The sequence below is a fragment of the Heteronotia binoei genome, chromosome 8, assembly GCF_032191835.1.
Source record: "Heteronotia binoei isolate CCM8104 ecotype False Entrance Well chromosome 8, APGP_CSIRO_Hbin_v1, whole genome shotgun sequence".
Lineage (NCBI taxonomy): Eukaryota > Metazoa > Chordata > Lepidosauria > Squamata > Gekkonidae > Heteronotia > Heteronotia binoei.
In genome coordinates this window covers 3,012,167-3,026,940 of record NC_083230.1, presented here as the reverse complement: position 1 = coordinate 3,026,940, position 14,774 = coordinate 3,012,167, and the positions used below count along the sequence as shown (strand labels likewise).

At 42.3% G+C, this 14,774-nt stretch overlaps 1 protein-coding gene across 2 annotated transcripts in view; it reads left to right on the top strand.

Moving 5' to 3' along the window:
• CD36 (CD36 molecule) overlaps nucleotides 1–14,774 on the top strand; it is a 171,728-nt gene that overhangs the window by 137,865 nt on the left and 19,089 nt on the right. For both annotated transcript variants that reach the window (XM_060244663.1, XM_060244662.1), the window contains 3 exons: nucleotides 345–391; nucleotides 4,449–4,518; nucleotides 9,627–9,814. In XM_060244663.1, the coding sequence (XP_060100646.1) occupies nucleotides 345–391; nucleotides 4,449–4,518; nucleotides 9,627–9,814 (305 nt within the window). The remainder of the gene's footprint in view (nucleotides 1–344; nucleotides 392–4,448; nucleotides 4,519–9,626; nucleotides 9,815–14,774) is intronic.

The window sequence follows — 14,774 nt, the reverse complement described above, 5'->3', positions numbered from 1 at the left end:
ATGGATACTGCAGACTGAAAGTGCATCCTAGTAAACTATGAACAATGGCAAGACAAGAAAACCGCAATTTGCTAATCAGAAACTACTGAATTGTTATCTGGCATGCTCAGGGAAAAAAAAAAACCTCCTGGAAACATTAATAAAATGTGCAGACATTGTTTCAATCCACCAACACTGAATGCAGAGAAAACTTTCTTTTTCTGTCAGTGTTTAGAGAGGTACACTATTCAAGATGAGCTTCAGAATACCCTGTAGAGTACTGAGCACGTATGCTTGAACAAATGATCAGTGTCTACTGATCATTATGAGCTAACTGGAATCATTTTCCCCCCTTCTCTTTATAGTACCTTGTCATTCTGGGAAGGTCCTTGTGACATGGTCAATGGGACAGGTGAGTGTGTACATAGAATCCAGCACTGGGCCCATTTTGTGATTTTTCTGTTTGCTTTCTGGTATTTTTATCTCCTCTGAACATCTGCTGTTCCCTTATTAGAAATTGTACAAAATGGTTGAGGTCTGGCATTTCTTTCTGATCCAATTCCTTCCTGGGGCTTTGATTTTTGTTTTTTTGGGTGGCAAGGGGCACTTTTTTAAAAGGATAAGATGACCCAAGTAAAGGAGAAGAAACACCATTAAATAACTCATGCAAGATTTTATTACAGCAACCTTTCTAGAAACTCCACCCCAATCTCACTCTGGTTGTATGTACTAGCAGTGGTTTCCCTGTAGGTCAGATGCTTGTGAGGATTGAAATTCCTATTTTCTCGCCATTAGATTATTTCATCTATCACACAGCCAGTTGACTTAGTTGAAAAACCACAAAGACAATTCAGCCTTTCAAAGCAGATAATAGAGAAAGCTAAAGAGTCCTACTATCTTGGAATCAGGACAGGAAAAAGGTGAGAGTTTCTGAAACTGAAGCAATTAACTACCAAATAGGCCAAGCTTGTGCTAGTCATACACTGAGGGACTAACCTGATTTAACAGCATGGGAAAATTGGATTTGCACTCGCTCGTACAGTGGCTCCCCATCCAAATTCCAACTCTCTGTCTAGGACTGTTTCTGCACTGTCATTTCCCCCTTGCCTGTATCTCTATCTTACTGTGGATTTCCTTCATTTCTGCAATTGATTTCCCCCTTCAAGGAGCAAAAATGTACATTCTCCTCTGTTGCTGTGAGGCTTCCTACTCACCAATTTCTTGGAAGCTTTTTTTTCACCCCACAGATATATCACGTCAAGCTAGTGGTGAATTTTTTGCTAATCTGTTGTCTTTCAGCCGTAGATCCACCCTCCCCTCCTCCACATTTGCATGTTCCACCCACTAACCTCATGTTACCACATAACAGTTTCCAGTCAGTTAGCTAAGGGCTTCTCTGCTGTGGTCACTATAGCAGCCTGCTATGGTACATTAGGTTAACATGCCTATCTAGTAACCAGAAGGTCATATGATCAAATCTCAGCTGGGATTGATTTTTAAAAACAAACTGTGTTTGAATGCAATTTTGGCCTATATAGCCTGTTCAGCTATTTTCTTAAAATGTTTTTGAAATTCCTCCAAAGAATCGCATTTAAAAACATGGCTGACATCAGTCAGAGCCCTCCCCCCCCCCCAATTTTAGATTGCTCATGTAACATTTGTAGCAGGATTTTTTAAAAGCATATTCCAGGTCAGATGGAAAGTCTGCCTGCAAAAGATCTGTTCTAACATTTATTCTGCCTCATTTTGTTGAAAAGAGATGCTTCTGTGCCACGGAATTCTGGGCACGCAAGCAATTATAGTAAGCAGAGCAGGCATTAATGGAGGTCTGCAAATACAGAATCACAACTTGAAACAATGCAGACTGCAAGGTGATCAACTCCCCAGTGTCATCCATTGTCAGGACAGGGAGCACAAGCCATGCCTTGTAGGATAGGCATTTAAAATTTAAATGGATAAATGTGCATTTGAAATCCATTTGACCAATCGGAATGAGAATCAAAGAGGGTGTTTGGTGAGAAACCACTATGTGCCAGGAGAAAGAAGGGAGTTTTGACTGTAAAAATGATTCCGTGGATCAAAGGCTGGCAATAAACAAAGGAAACAGTGCATAGAAAGCACCTATTGCAGAAGTAGTCTGCGGAGTAAAAAAGAATTCCCCGTGAGTACGTAATGCGGAAAGTGTCTACTGTCAGCATGAACTGGCCATATGCAAGTGGATGGTGGCTGCATTAGAACAAAGTCCTCATTAGGCTTATTGCTGTAGAAATGTATGCTCTTTACTGTTAAAGAACTCCATAAAAGAGGGAGAAGTATTCCAGCAAGATTTTAATTTTTCTTTACTTCCAAGGAATTCAAAGAGTCATTAGCCTATTTTATCTTCATGTAAGGCTGTCAAGACTCCCATTATGCCACTTCAAGCAGTGGCAGGAGAATTACATAAAGTTGACATAAATTGTGTCAGTTCTGGGGTAGCTCTAGAAACTGTCAGAGCACCATAGTTTTATTCCAGAGTTTCTGACATTTCATAGACAGAGGTTGAACAGCAAATTAGCATGTAACACAGGGCTGGATGGGGGGGGGGATGTGGGGTGCTTAAATGGGGGTGGAGTCAGATTGCCTGCCTTTGCCACCTCTTCGCAAGGAGGAGAGGCAGCAAAGGCAGCCCTGTGGCTCCCCCCCCTTTAAACACCCTGGGGGGTGTTTAAATGGGGAGGAGTCAGATTGCCTATGACTCTCCCCATTTTTTTTATTGGGGCACCATTTTTTGGTTTTGCCGCCACTCAAAAAATATGTAGATCTGGCTGTGATGTAACATGATGAAGATATTTTGAGACAAAACACAAATGACAAGCTAAGTGTATAGGGTCAAGATCTGTATGGATTTAATTAAGGGGAAGTGATAAATATGTCAAAATAGGGGACAAATTTGTAAGAGGATATTTTCTAATTGTGGGAAGATTCTGTAGCTGTAAGAGGATATTTTCTAATTGTGGGAAGTTAACTGAGGTCTCAGAATATCTTCATCATGTTATATGCTAATTTGCTGTTCAGCCTCTGTCTATAGGTTTGAATGGTTTTCTTCCGTTTCATTTTATCTGAAGAAGTGTGCATGCACAGGAAACCTCATACCTGGAATAAAACTTCATTGGTCTTAAAGGTGCGACTGGACTCTAACTTTATTCTATCAAATTATGATTCACATTCTGTTATGCAGATCAGATCTTTTCCTGAGAGGCCTTTATCTGATGGATCTGTAAATGCAGAAGAATGAGGGAGGGATGGAGTGACAGGATGGACTCCACAGTGTTAGGCAAGATGGGGGTCCCACTTCTTGAAGGTGTGCTGCTATAAACTGCCTCAGATATTTGCATGTTCTGGCCAAGATCCCATGGTTAATCTCTGCTGCTGAAAGAGATTTCCACCAGTGGAGCAGGAATTCCTTTTTTCCCACTGCAACCCCAAATACTTCTTGAAATACTACTGCAGGGAGGAACTCCCAAAAACAACTTGGCGAGTCAGATGGCTGCAGCAAGGGATGAATAAGCAAAATTGCCTGTCTTCTATCAGTGGAAATATCTTCTGGGTCCAGACTTTTGAGTATTCCATGTTCCAATGCATTTAGAGTGACTAACAAACAAGTTAAAATGACACTGAAATGGTTAAGAGGGACAACAGATCAGAAATCTGCAGGCCTGAAACCAGTCTACTCCCATTAGAGAAGCTGCTTGACCCATGGATGTTCACCTAAAGGGTCAGAATTTTGAGCATGGTAGCATGCACGGCTACACTAGGATGTGGACAGACATGCAAGCCCACCATTTGCACAGTCCCAGGCTTGTGAAAATTACATAGCATCTTGGGGATAAATAACTCAAATGAGAGTTTGTTTTTTGGTTAAAGCTAAGAGTATCCACAGAAACGGGAAGGATGTGAGATTCTGTAGCTACATTAAGAATATATCACATGTGAATCTCTGTATTTTGAGGCAGTGGTATGTATCCTTGACAGATGGAGTCAAAACTACTACACCAGCAAGATTCCTCCCCACCCCTCCCAAAAAACCGCCATTGTCTCTGTGGCCCACATTGTCATACATTTCCATCCTGTTACTACTGTAGACTCTGTGTGGCCTTGAGCTAGTTACTGAACTGGCTTCAGTTCCTCAAATGAATAGTTTTCAAATGGCAGTGTTTTCCAAATTGAAATGGTTGTGGAAGTCAGCAATGGGGAAAGGATTTTGTGTGCATCGATTCTACACTGCAATTCTAAGAGAGATTCCATGAGTATGTAGCGATAGAGGAGGTAGGTTTCACTTTGTGGTGCGGTCTGAAACATCTACAACAGTTCTTAATTCTAGCTGCTAAAATTCATATGTGGGTGTGCTAATGGAGTTATCTGGTAATTATTTTACTTACAGTAGTCAGATGAAGACCATGGTTTACACACCACTTTGATTTTATTCACAGATGGGGCATCATTCCCCCCTTTTGTCAAGAGGGATGATGTGCTGCAGTTCTTTTCTTCTGACATCTGCAGGTAGGAAGGAAATGCTTTTTGCAGTTCTTTTAGTGACTCCATTGCATGGATGCTTGTCCCTGGTCAAGTCACCACCAACTTATGATGCCCCCAAAGGGTTTTCAAGGAAGAATACTGATCTTGCTTAGCTTCCAAGATCTTATAAATATATGGGGGTCACAGGAGTTAACAGTATGCACAAGATCAAACCAAAGTACTGTGGAAAAAATTATCAGCATCTAAGTAAATGTCTCTATATAATAAGATTTTATAGAATAAAGTGCAAAGCACAATACGTCTAAGTATCTAATTTACTATCCTGAAGTACATCACCACAAACTTAATATGAATTAATATATATCTATGATTTAATGACATTTCAAAGCAACATTAAGTCCATTTTGAAATAATATAACCAAGTATCCATATAAATCCTCTATAGTGAAAGTTTAGAAACTGTGAAACACCAAACTTCTCCAGGCTATCTTCCTGTCGTTTAGCTATCCACTTAGTGATATAATCAAACTGAAGACAATGTAACATCAGCTGGAAAGGATCCAAAGAACTCAGCAGACATTCAATAGTGACCATTTCAAGAAATCTTTTTTTCATGAGTTGATGATCCTCTTATTTGAGTGGCCCTATAGAAAAACAATACGTATTCTAACAAGATGGTCTGCAAGCCAAACATATGTGATATTGTATAAAAAATAATTTGCTGTCTCCCCTATTGCCAGGTTATTAACAATGGAATGCAGCTGCCTCCATATCTATAATAATAATTCTTTTGTCATGGTGGCAAATCTGACCATCCTGATTATTTGGGGCTTGGTGGAACTGTGGGGTATCAGCCTTTGGCCCATCAAACTATCAATCAAGAGTACTTGCATGCCTTTGGTTGACTCCACTCCTCTCTCCCGCCCGAGTGACTGCTGCTAGCCAGTAAAGTTGATTCTGTCAGTTAAACACAACCAACATTCGTTCTGGCAGTTACTGCGGAAACACAGTATTGGCTCATCACATGTCGGTCACTGTCTCTGGCCTCCTATCGGCTGACTCCCTTGCCTCTGCCTATTGCAGGCCCAGGAATGTTGAATAAACTTCCAAAATTAGTCTTACCTCAGAGGCAGCCACATCTTAAATTCTTCTCTATGTCCTCTCTGTCAACCAGTCTTAGAAAGGGCTGCAGAGCTACTGTGGCCTCACAAAAGGCCACCCAGCACACACAGCCTCCAAAGGCCACAGAAATAGGCAGGGAGGCCAGGCCCCTCTGAGAGTGTTTCCTTAGAACCCATGGCTGCCCCCTGGGAAGTGCTAGGCAGAGGCTGTTGCTAGGCAACCCTGGCTGCTTTTGTCAGGAAAGGGAGAGGCCTCAGGGGAATAGAATGGCATACAGTCCACCCTCAAAAGCAGTTATCTTCTCTAGACTGGGGAGAGAGCTCTGTTATCTGGAGTCCAGATGGCAGAAATCAGTTCCCCTTTAGGTGGGGGGAGGGAATGAATGTCTTCACTTGGGTGGGTGGGTGGGTGGGAAGACAGCAAGGGTGGTGGGGCACTCACCCAGAGATCTTTAGTGATACTTTTCCAGGTTGGTGGGAAATCCCTGGAGATTCTGAGGTGGAGTTCGAGGAGGGAATACAAGTTAGGGCTTCAGAGTGGGGTCTGACAGACACAAGTTCTTGCTATAGAAGCTGACTGGGTGATTTCAGACCAGTTACAGACTTCCAACCTAACCTGCCTCACAGGGTTGTTGTTCAGGTCAAAGGTGGGAAGAGGAGAATGATGTAAGCTGCTTTCATTTCCCTTCCTCCCATTGTAGAGAAAGTCTGTCCTTATCCCATGTAGAGTCAGGCGGGGGGGGGGGGAGGCAATGGAAAGCTGAAGTCAGGGAGCAGACAAAGGGAAGGAGATAGGGTTGCAATTCCAGGTTAGGAAATTCCTGGAGATTTAAGGGGTAGTGTCTGGAGAGAGTAGGGTTTGAGGAGGGATGGGACCTCAGGCAGGTACAATGACATTTCCTCCTGGGGAACCACTGTTGTCAATCTTCAGATGAGGACTGGAGTCATTTGAACTTTCTTCAAATATATTAGAAGTAGGAAACCAGCCAGGGAGGCAGTGGGGCCCTTGGATGACCATGGGGTATAAGGATCACTGAAGGAGGATAGGGAAATGGCTGAGAAGCTAAATGAATTTTTTGCCTCCGTCTTCACTTTGGAAGACGAGAACTTTTTGCCCTCCCCAGAACCACTAATTTTGGAAGGGGTGTTGAAAGACCTGAGTCAGATTGAGGTGACAAAAGAGGAGGTCCTACAACTGATAGACAAATTAAAAACTAATAAGTCACCGGGTCCGGATGGCATACATCCGAGAGTTCTGAAAGAACTCAAAGTTGAACTTGTGGATCTTCTAACAAAAATCTGTAATCTTTCATTGAAATCTGCCTCCGTTCCTGAGGACTGGAAGGTAGCAAATGTCACCCCCATCTTTAAAAAGGGTTCCAGAGGAGATCCGGGAAATTACAGGCCAGTCAGTCTGACTTCAATACCGGGAAAGTTGGTAGAAACCATTATCAAGGACAGAATGAGTAGGCACATTGATGAACACGGGTTATTGAGGAAGACTCAGCATGGGTTCTGCAAGGGAAGATCTTGCCTCACTAACCTGTTACATTTCTTTGAGGGGGTGAACAAACATGTGGACAAAGGCGACCCGATAGATGTTGTTTACCTTGACTTCCAGAAAGCTTTTGATAAAGTTCCTCATCAAAGGCTCCTTAGAAAACTTGAGAGTCATGGAGTAAAAGGACAGGACCTCTTGTGGATCAAAAACTGGCTTAGTAATAGGAAGCAGAGAGTCAGTATAAATGGGCAGTCTTCGCAGTGGAGGACAGTAAGCAGTGGGGTGCCGCAGGGCTTGGTACTGGGTCCCATGCTCTTTAACTTGTTCATAAATGATTTAGAGTTGGGAGTGAGCAGTGAAGTGGCCAAGTTTGCGGATGACACAAAATTGTTCAGGGTGGTGAGAACCAGAGAGGATTGTGAGGAACTCCAAAGAGATCTGTTGAGGCTGGGTGAGTGGGCGTCAACGTGGCAGATGCGGTTCAATGTGGCCAAGTGCAAAGTAATGCACATTGGGGCCAAGAATCCCAGCTACAAATACAAGTTGATGGGGTGTGAACTGGCAGAGACTGACCAAGAGAGAGATCTTGGGGTCATGGTAGATAACTCACTGAAAATGTCAAGACAGTGTGCGTCTGCAATAAAAAAGGCCAACGCCATGCTGGGAATTATTAGGAAGGGAATTGAAAACAAATCAGCCAGTATCATAATGCCCCTGTATAAATCGATGGTGCGGTCTCATTTAGAGTACTGTGTGCAGTTCTGGTCGCCGCACCTCAAAAAGGATATTATAGCATTGGAGAAAGTCCAGAGAAGGGCAACTAGAATGATTAAAGGGCTGGAGCACTTTCCCTATGAAGAAAGGTTGAAACGCTTGGGACTCTTTAGCTTGGAGAAACGTCGACTGCGGGGTGACATGATAGAGGTTTACAAGATAATGCATGGGATGGAGAAAGTAGAGAAAGAAGTACTTTTCTCCCTTTCTCACAATACAAGAACTCATGGGCATTCGATGAAATTGCTGAGCAGAAAGGTTAAAACGGATAAAAGGAAGTACTTCTTCACCCAAAGGGTGATTAACATGTGGAATTCACTGCCACAGGAGGTGGTGGCGGCCGCAAGTATAGCCACCTTCAAGAAGGGTTTAGATAAATATATGGAGCACAGGTCCATCAGTGGCTATTAGCCACAGTGTATGTGTGTATATAAATTTTTTTGCCACTGTGTGACACAGAGTGTTGGACTTGATGGGCCGTTGGCCTGATCCAACATGGCTTCTCTTATGTTCTTATGAGATCACTCAGAATTACAACTGTTCTCCAGATGGCAGAGATCAGCTTTCCTTAAGGTGTGGGGGAGGAGTGAATACCTTCACTTAGATGGGTGGGAAGACAGCAAGGGTTGGGGAGGGGCACTCACCCAGAGCCGCCTCCTAGAGCCCGGTATATTTTTCTTCGCAATGGGCCTTACTCCTAGTTTACAAAATAAACTGATGAAATTCAGCATTCTTGGAAATCCTAAGCATAGGTTCCAAGAAATAAAACTCAGCAGGAGCAGGTTTACATGATAATTAAACAAGCTATGCTTTCTAAAATAGGAACTGTCTTGCTGTTTTGCAAGAACCATGAAAAGGGTAATACTACTGTGCCAATATACTCAGAGAATCCAAATTCGAATGTCTGTAAAATACTAAATAATGAAAGCTAACTACCTTTTAACAATAAACACAACTGGAACCAGTGTACTCAATGGATAATAAAAGGAAATCACCGGAAACAATGTAACTTTCACAAAACAGTGTACAAATATATTTAGTTCAAACTGAATTGAACAAAAAGAACAGAACACTGAGTATACAGTATGAATAATGTCCCCACAAAGTCTTTCCACAGCCTGAAAGTCGGCTTCTTCTAATAGACACAGGGGTGGGCAAAATCCTTTGAACTCAGCATTCAACTCCAAATGGCACGGAGGAAGTAAAGAGGAACCGCTTATTGCAGGACTCCTCGCGATTTTGACAGAATATACTTCATCAGCCTCCTTCTCTCAATTTTGCCCACCCCTGTGTCTATTAGAAGAAGCTGACTTTCAGGCTGTGGAAAGACTTTGTGGGGACATTATTCATACTGTATACTCAGTGTTCTGTTCTTTTTGTTCAATTCAGTTTGCACTAAATATATTTGTACACTGTTTTGTGAAAACTACCTTTTAACAGCTCAGAATTTTGAATATATCACTCTTATTCTATTTGCCTTAGCCAGGATATCTTATATTTGTAGGAAACAACCTAAGCCATTTACTTAACAACCTAACATTTACTTAGATGTTGAGAATTTTTTTCATGGTACTTTGGTTTATCTTGTGCATAGCTTCTAAGATCTGACAAGATAAGGTTAGCCTGGGCCATCAAGCTTGTAGGCCCTGGCATATGTCGCTGCTATCTGAGGAACACCAATGTCCAGATACTGCTGGTTTCTCTTAAAGTAAGATGCTGCTTTTCTTATTCTGCAGGTCCATTTATGGAGAATTTGACAGTGATCAGGTTGTGAAGGGGATCCCTCTCTATCGCTTCATAGTGCCTCCAGGAGCTTTTGCTTCACCCCTCATCAACCCGGATAACATCTGCTTCTGCCTAGATAAAGTCATTTCAAAGAACTGCACGATAGCTGGGGCTCTGGACATCAGTACGTGTAAACAAGGTACTGAGCTAGAGTTTGCAATCTGAAATGAGGGGTCTGAGTGATCTGGACTGTGTGAACTGAGTAGCTGAGGCTACAACAGGATTCCATCATGCCAGGAACAGCTTCAGCGATGAAGGCAGAATCAGATTCAATCCTATTTCTTGATTGACTTGCTGGATAGACTTCATATTTTTAAAACCTATTATCTTTCCTCTCAGGCTTCAGAATTAATATCCATGGGACTCTAATAATATTTTAGCAGACATTTGGCAGACACCAGGGAACCATGTTAAAACCAAGGATGGAATCTTCCAAAAAGCTGTTAAATAGCAAGGACTTAAGTGTAAAAAATAGTTTGAAAAAGTATTGATATCCCATTACAGAACCCCAGAGCCAATATTTTCTAATATGAATGAATTCTTGAGTGTGCTTTTATAGATATCAGTTAAAAATGCACACTGGTACAGATGCTCACCACCATCACTATCAGCCCCATTCTTGCTCACTTTCGGATCACCACTAAGGATCAGGGAGCTGATTGTTCAAAGATCTATTCATTTGTTTGTGCTAGTTTTCCACAAACATGAAACTTTTCACTGTCTTGCAGTTTTGTAGATGTTCAGGGACACATGGGGTGGGGGGAGAAGAGAAGCTGACATGATTATGGGCATTAAGTGAAATGGCTTTTGAAAAGAGTTGGACAAATCAACGTTCTCATAGCTAAATGGAGCCGCCCATGTTCAGAGACATCTAGAGCTAATTCACACATTACAAAATTGTCATGGCTGCCACAAGAACTTTGGATCCTACAGTAGTTACTCAAATGCAAGACTAGATTCCCTCCCGCCAACCAGCTATGCCATCAAAAAAGAAGGGATCATCTTTCATTCACATGCAAATTATAGTTGCATCCAGTAATAAAATTGTTTTGTATATAACGTAGGTGGGGGGACTGTCTTGCATTCAGGCTCATCTTCCTTTTAAATAAATACAGTATGTGTGCAGGACGTTCCATGTTTCCTAGGTGGGCAAGAGTGTTATTTCAATTGGACTCTCACTGCATTTAGAAAAAAAGCTTCAGCCTTCCCCTGGTGTCATTTTCCCAACTAGAAGCACCCACAGGAAGTCACTGTTTGCTCCACTGGGCAACTTGTGTGAAATGATGGCTATTGTTGAGTTATGGATCCAATAGCAGTTTCTCCAAGGCCATTTCAGGTCAGGAAGACTGTCCCTTCTCCACATGTGTTGTGGCTCTGATCAGTGGTTGGGGCCCTGTTTGGAACTTGCTGCACATGTGGAATCCAAAGTCCTTGAGATCTTGGCAATGTGTAGATTTTGTCTGATTCTGGGGTCAAGCAACAGGAATACTTTGGGCTTCAGGTCCTGCTTGGAAGTTTCTCAAAGGCATGTGGTTGCCCTCTCTTGGAGGTGGGATGTTGGGCTAAATAAACAATGGCTGGCTCCAGGAGAGCTCTAAAGTTTCACATTGCTCTTTTCTTTGTGTCCTTGTTGCCCTTCCAGCTTTTTGTATGCCTGCTTAAAAAAAGGTGGGGGGGGGGGCTAGAGTCTTAAAGATATATTTGCATTATTGTTGCATTGCACAAATAATTTGTGTAAGCACTGCTTACTGTTTCAGTTTTGGGATTATTTATATGTGCTGAGTTCTCAAAACTCTTAACCCCCCCCCCCCACTTTTCTTCAAGGTTTTCTTGCTTCGCTCTGAAGCAGGTGGTAACAGCCCCTCCTAACTGGCTTGGTGGGATGAGAGAGTCAATTACCTCCTCCCTTTGGCTATTGTGTTGGGGAAGTCTGGATAAAACGTCTGCTAGAAAATTCTTTGACCCCGGGATATGTTTCAGGGTTAGCAAAGAAACTTAGCAAAGAAGCCTGCCCACCGAATTTGCTTTTCAGTTAATTTTCTTCGTCCTTTGAGGGCTTCCAAGTTTTTATGGTCTGTCCAAATCTCAAATGGAACCCTCACTCCCTCTAACCATGATCTCCAGGTTTTTAAAGTGAAAGTTACTGCAAATGCTTCTTTATCCCAAACTGACCAGTTCCTCTGCTCCTGAGTGAATTTTTTAGAAATGTAAGTGCAAGGCTTTAACGCCCCTTCTTCATCAGGTTGCATCAGATGATTGCATCAGTTGGAGGTGTCGCATTGTACCACGAAGGGTTTTAATTCATTCGGGTGAGTTAGGATGGTCTCACTAGTGAATAGACTTTTCAGTTTCTTGAATGCCTCTTGGCATTTAGCCGTCCATTCTAGTTTAGCCCCCAGTCGTTTGGCCTCTGGACCCTTCCCCTTTGTTTTGAGGAGATCAGTCAGGGGTAGTATTGTTTGCGCAAACCCTTGTATGAAATTACGGTAAAAATTCGCGAATCCGAGGAACAATTGGAGCTGTCTACGTTTCCTCAGGAGTTCCCAGTCTAATACTGCTTGGATTTTAGCCAGGTCCATGGCCAGTCCTTTTCCGGACACCCTATATCCTAGATAGTCGAGTTCTGTCTTGTGGAACTCACATTTGGACAACTTGGCGTATAGTTGATTCTTGTAAAGGGTGCTTAGTACCTCCCGGACCAATTTCACATGTAATTGTAAATCCTTGTAATAAATAATTATATCATCCAGGTACACCACTACCCCTCGGTACAGGTATTGGCATAGCACTTCATTGATAAAGTTCATGAAAAAACCCCGGGGCTCCTTATATTCCAAACGGCATGACCAAATATTCAAATTGCCCCATGGGAGTGTTAAATGCTGTCTTCCATTCATCTCTCTCCTTTATGCATACCTGGAAGTATGCATCTCGCAAGTCTAACTTGGTGAAAATCTTTCCCTCTGACACCGTGTTTAGTAGGTCTTTTATTAACGGTATGGGGTACGCATTTGAGGTGGCAATCCCATTAATTCCCCTAAAATCCGTGCAAAGCCGAAGCCCCCTGTCCTTCTTCCGGAAAAGCACCGGAGCAGCACACAGAGTGGTAGCCGGTCTGATAAAACCTCTCTTTAAATTTTTGTCTAAAAATTTTCACAGCTCGGCTTTTTCTACCCACCCCATTGAGTATAGCTTAGCTTTCAGGAGCTCCTGCCAGGGATTAGTTCAATAGCACAGTCAGTATTTCTGTGGGGGGGAAGTTCATTGGCTTCCTCTTCACTAAATACTCTTTTTAAGTCTCGGTACTCCTTAGGGATCGATCGTACCTCCTCTATCGTTAGGCACAGTTTCTCGTTCCTAAGGGTTGGATCAGGCCCCTACTCTTTATTATTTATTTATTTATTTATATTGGGATTTATACCCCGCCCTTCGCCCTTCTTTGTTCCATTGGTGATGTTTACACCTTTTATCCGTAAAGTCTATGATTTGTTCCCCCCATTGTATGTCTGGCTCATGTTTCGCCAGTCATCCTACCCCTAATACAATGTCAAACGAGGAAGAGGGAGCTATCACAAACAATTCTGTGTCTCGATGGTTCTCTATTCCCACAGGTACTTCTTGAGTTTGCTCAACGTACGGTTCCCCTCTCATTACAGTCCCATCCATTTGCTCAAACTGTATTGGGTGCGGCAATGGACTCTTATGGAGGTCCAAGGCTTCTACCAACTTAGGCGTAATTATGTCTCTTGTGCACCCTGAGTCGAGTAGAGCCCGAGCATGGATAAATCTCTTTAGTTTGGGGTTTAACAAAGTCAGACTCAAGACTCATGTCCCCCCTTACCTCCTTGCTGCTGCTGCCATTGCAGGGCTACTTGTTTCATGTTGGTTTCCACCTCTCTGGCCAGTTGCACCCACCCCACCAGCGTGGTGGGACGAGCTTGCTGCAGCACCCGATCTAGCACACTCGCATTCAGGCCCCTCTGGAACTGCTCTATTTTCATTAGTTTGTTCCAATAATGCTACAGGAACGGGGTATAATGTATAGATGGCTTATCCCGGAGGGGTTATTATTCAACTACGCAGGTATAAGATATAAGATCGATTCATATGAGAAAGCGGAAGATTTTATAAGAAACCAAACAACGACATGGTCAAAGAAATTGGATAGAAAGAATTCTAAAGATGATCAAATTAAAGAAAGCCAAAGGGGCCCTGCCGAGCCAGGTGACTTGGTGTTCTTAAATGAGCAAGAGGAGGGGGAGGGTAGACAGGGAGAGGACTTGACCCAGAGAGAGACAAGAGCACAGAGAAAAAAGAAAAACTTTTAAGGTAAATTCCAGGCTACTGAAATTTCATAAATGGTGAATTTGTTAAAAACTCTAACTCTAAATGTAAATGGCCTGAACTCCCCACAAAAGAGAAAACGTACATTTCTCCAATTAAAGAAATTAAACCTAGATGTTATATGTCTACAGGAGACTCACCTGAAAAAGAAGGATGAACTGCTTTTATTGAATAAAAAATTAGGGAATGCATTTATAACATCTGATTTACAAAAGAAAAAAAGGGGATTGGTGACATATGTGAGGGATGATTTACAAGCCAAAATGATTTTTCAGTCGGCTGACGCTAGATTCCAGGGGATTGAAATATGTAAAGAGTCATTAAAAATTTTGTTGGTCAATATCTACGCAACTAATACTAAACAGAGTAAGTTCTATAAAGATTTACATGCAGAAATTGGTACCTATAATTACGATAATATTTGTTTATTAGGCGATTTCAATGCGGTAGCATCCCCAGAACTAGACAGAAGTGCTAGAAGATCTAAGAGACCTGGTAGTAATACTCTACCTGAGGCGTTCTTCAGGATGGTAGATGAATATACTTTGGTTGACACTTGGCGAACCCTAAATCCAAATAAAAGGGATTTCACGTTTTTTTCTGGGAGACATAACTCTTGGTCTCGTATTGACATGATCTGGTTGTCGGCAGGATTGATTAAACTAATCGAGGAGATAGAAATTCTCCCTAGTACAGTGGCTGATCATAATCCTATTATGATGGCTATGAAGGATGTTAAGAAAAGATCAGGGTGG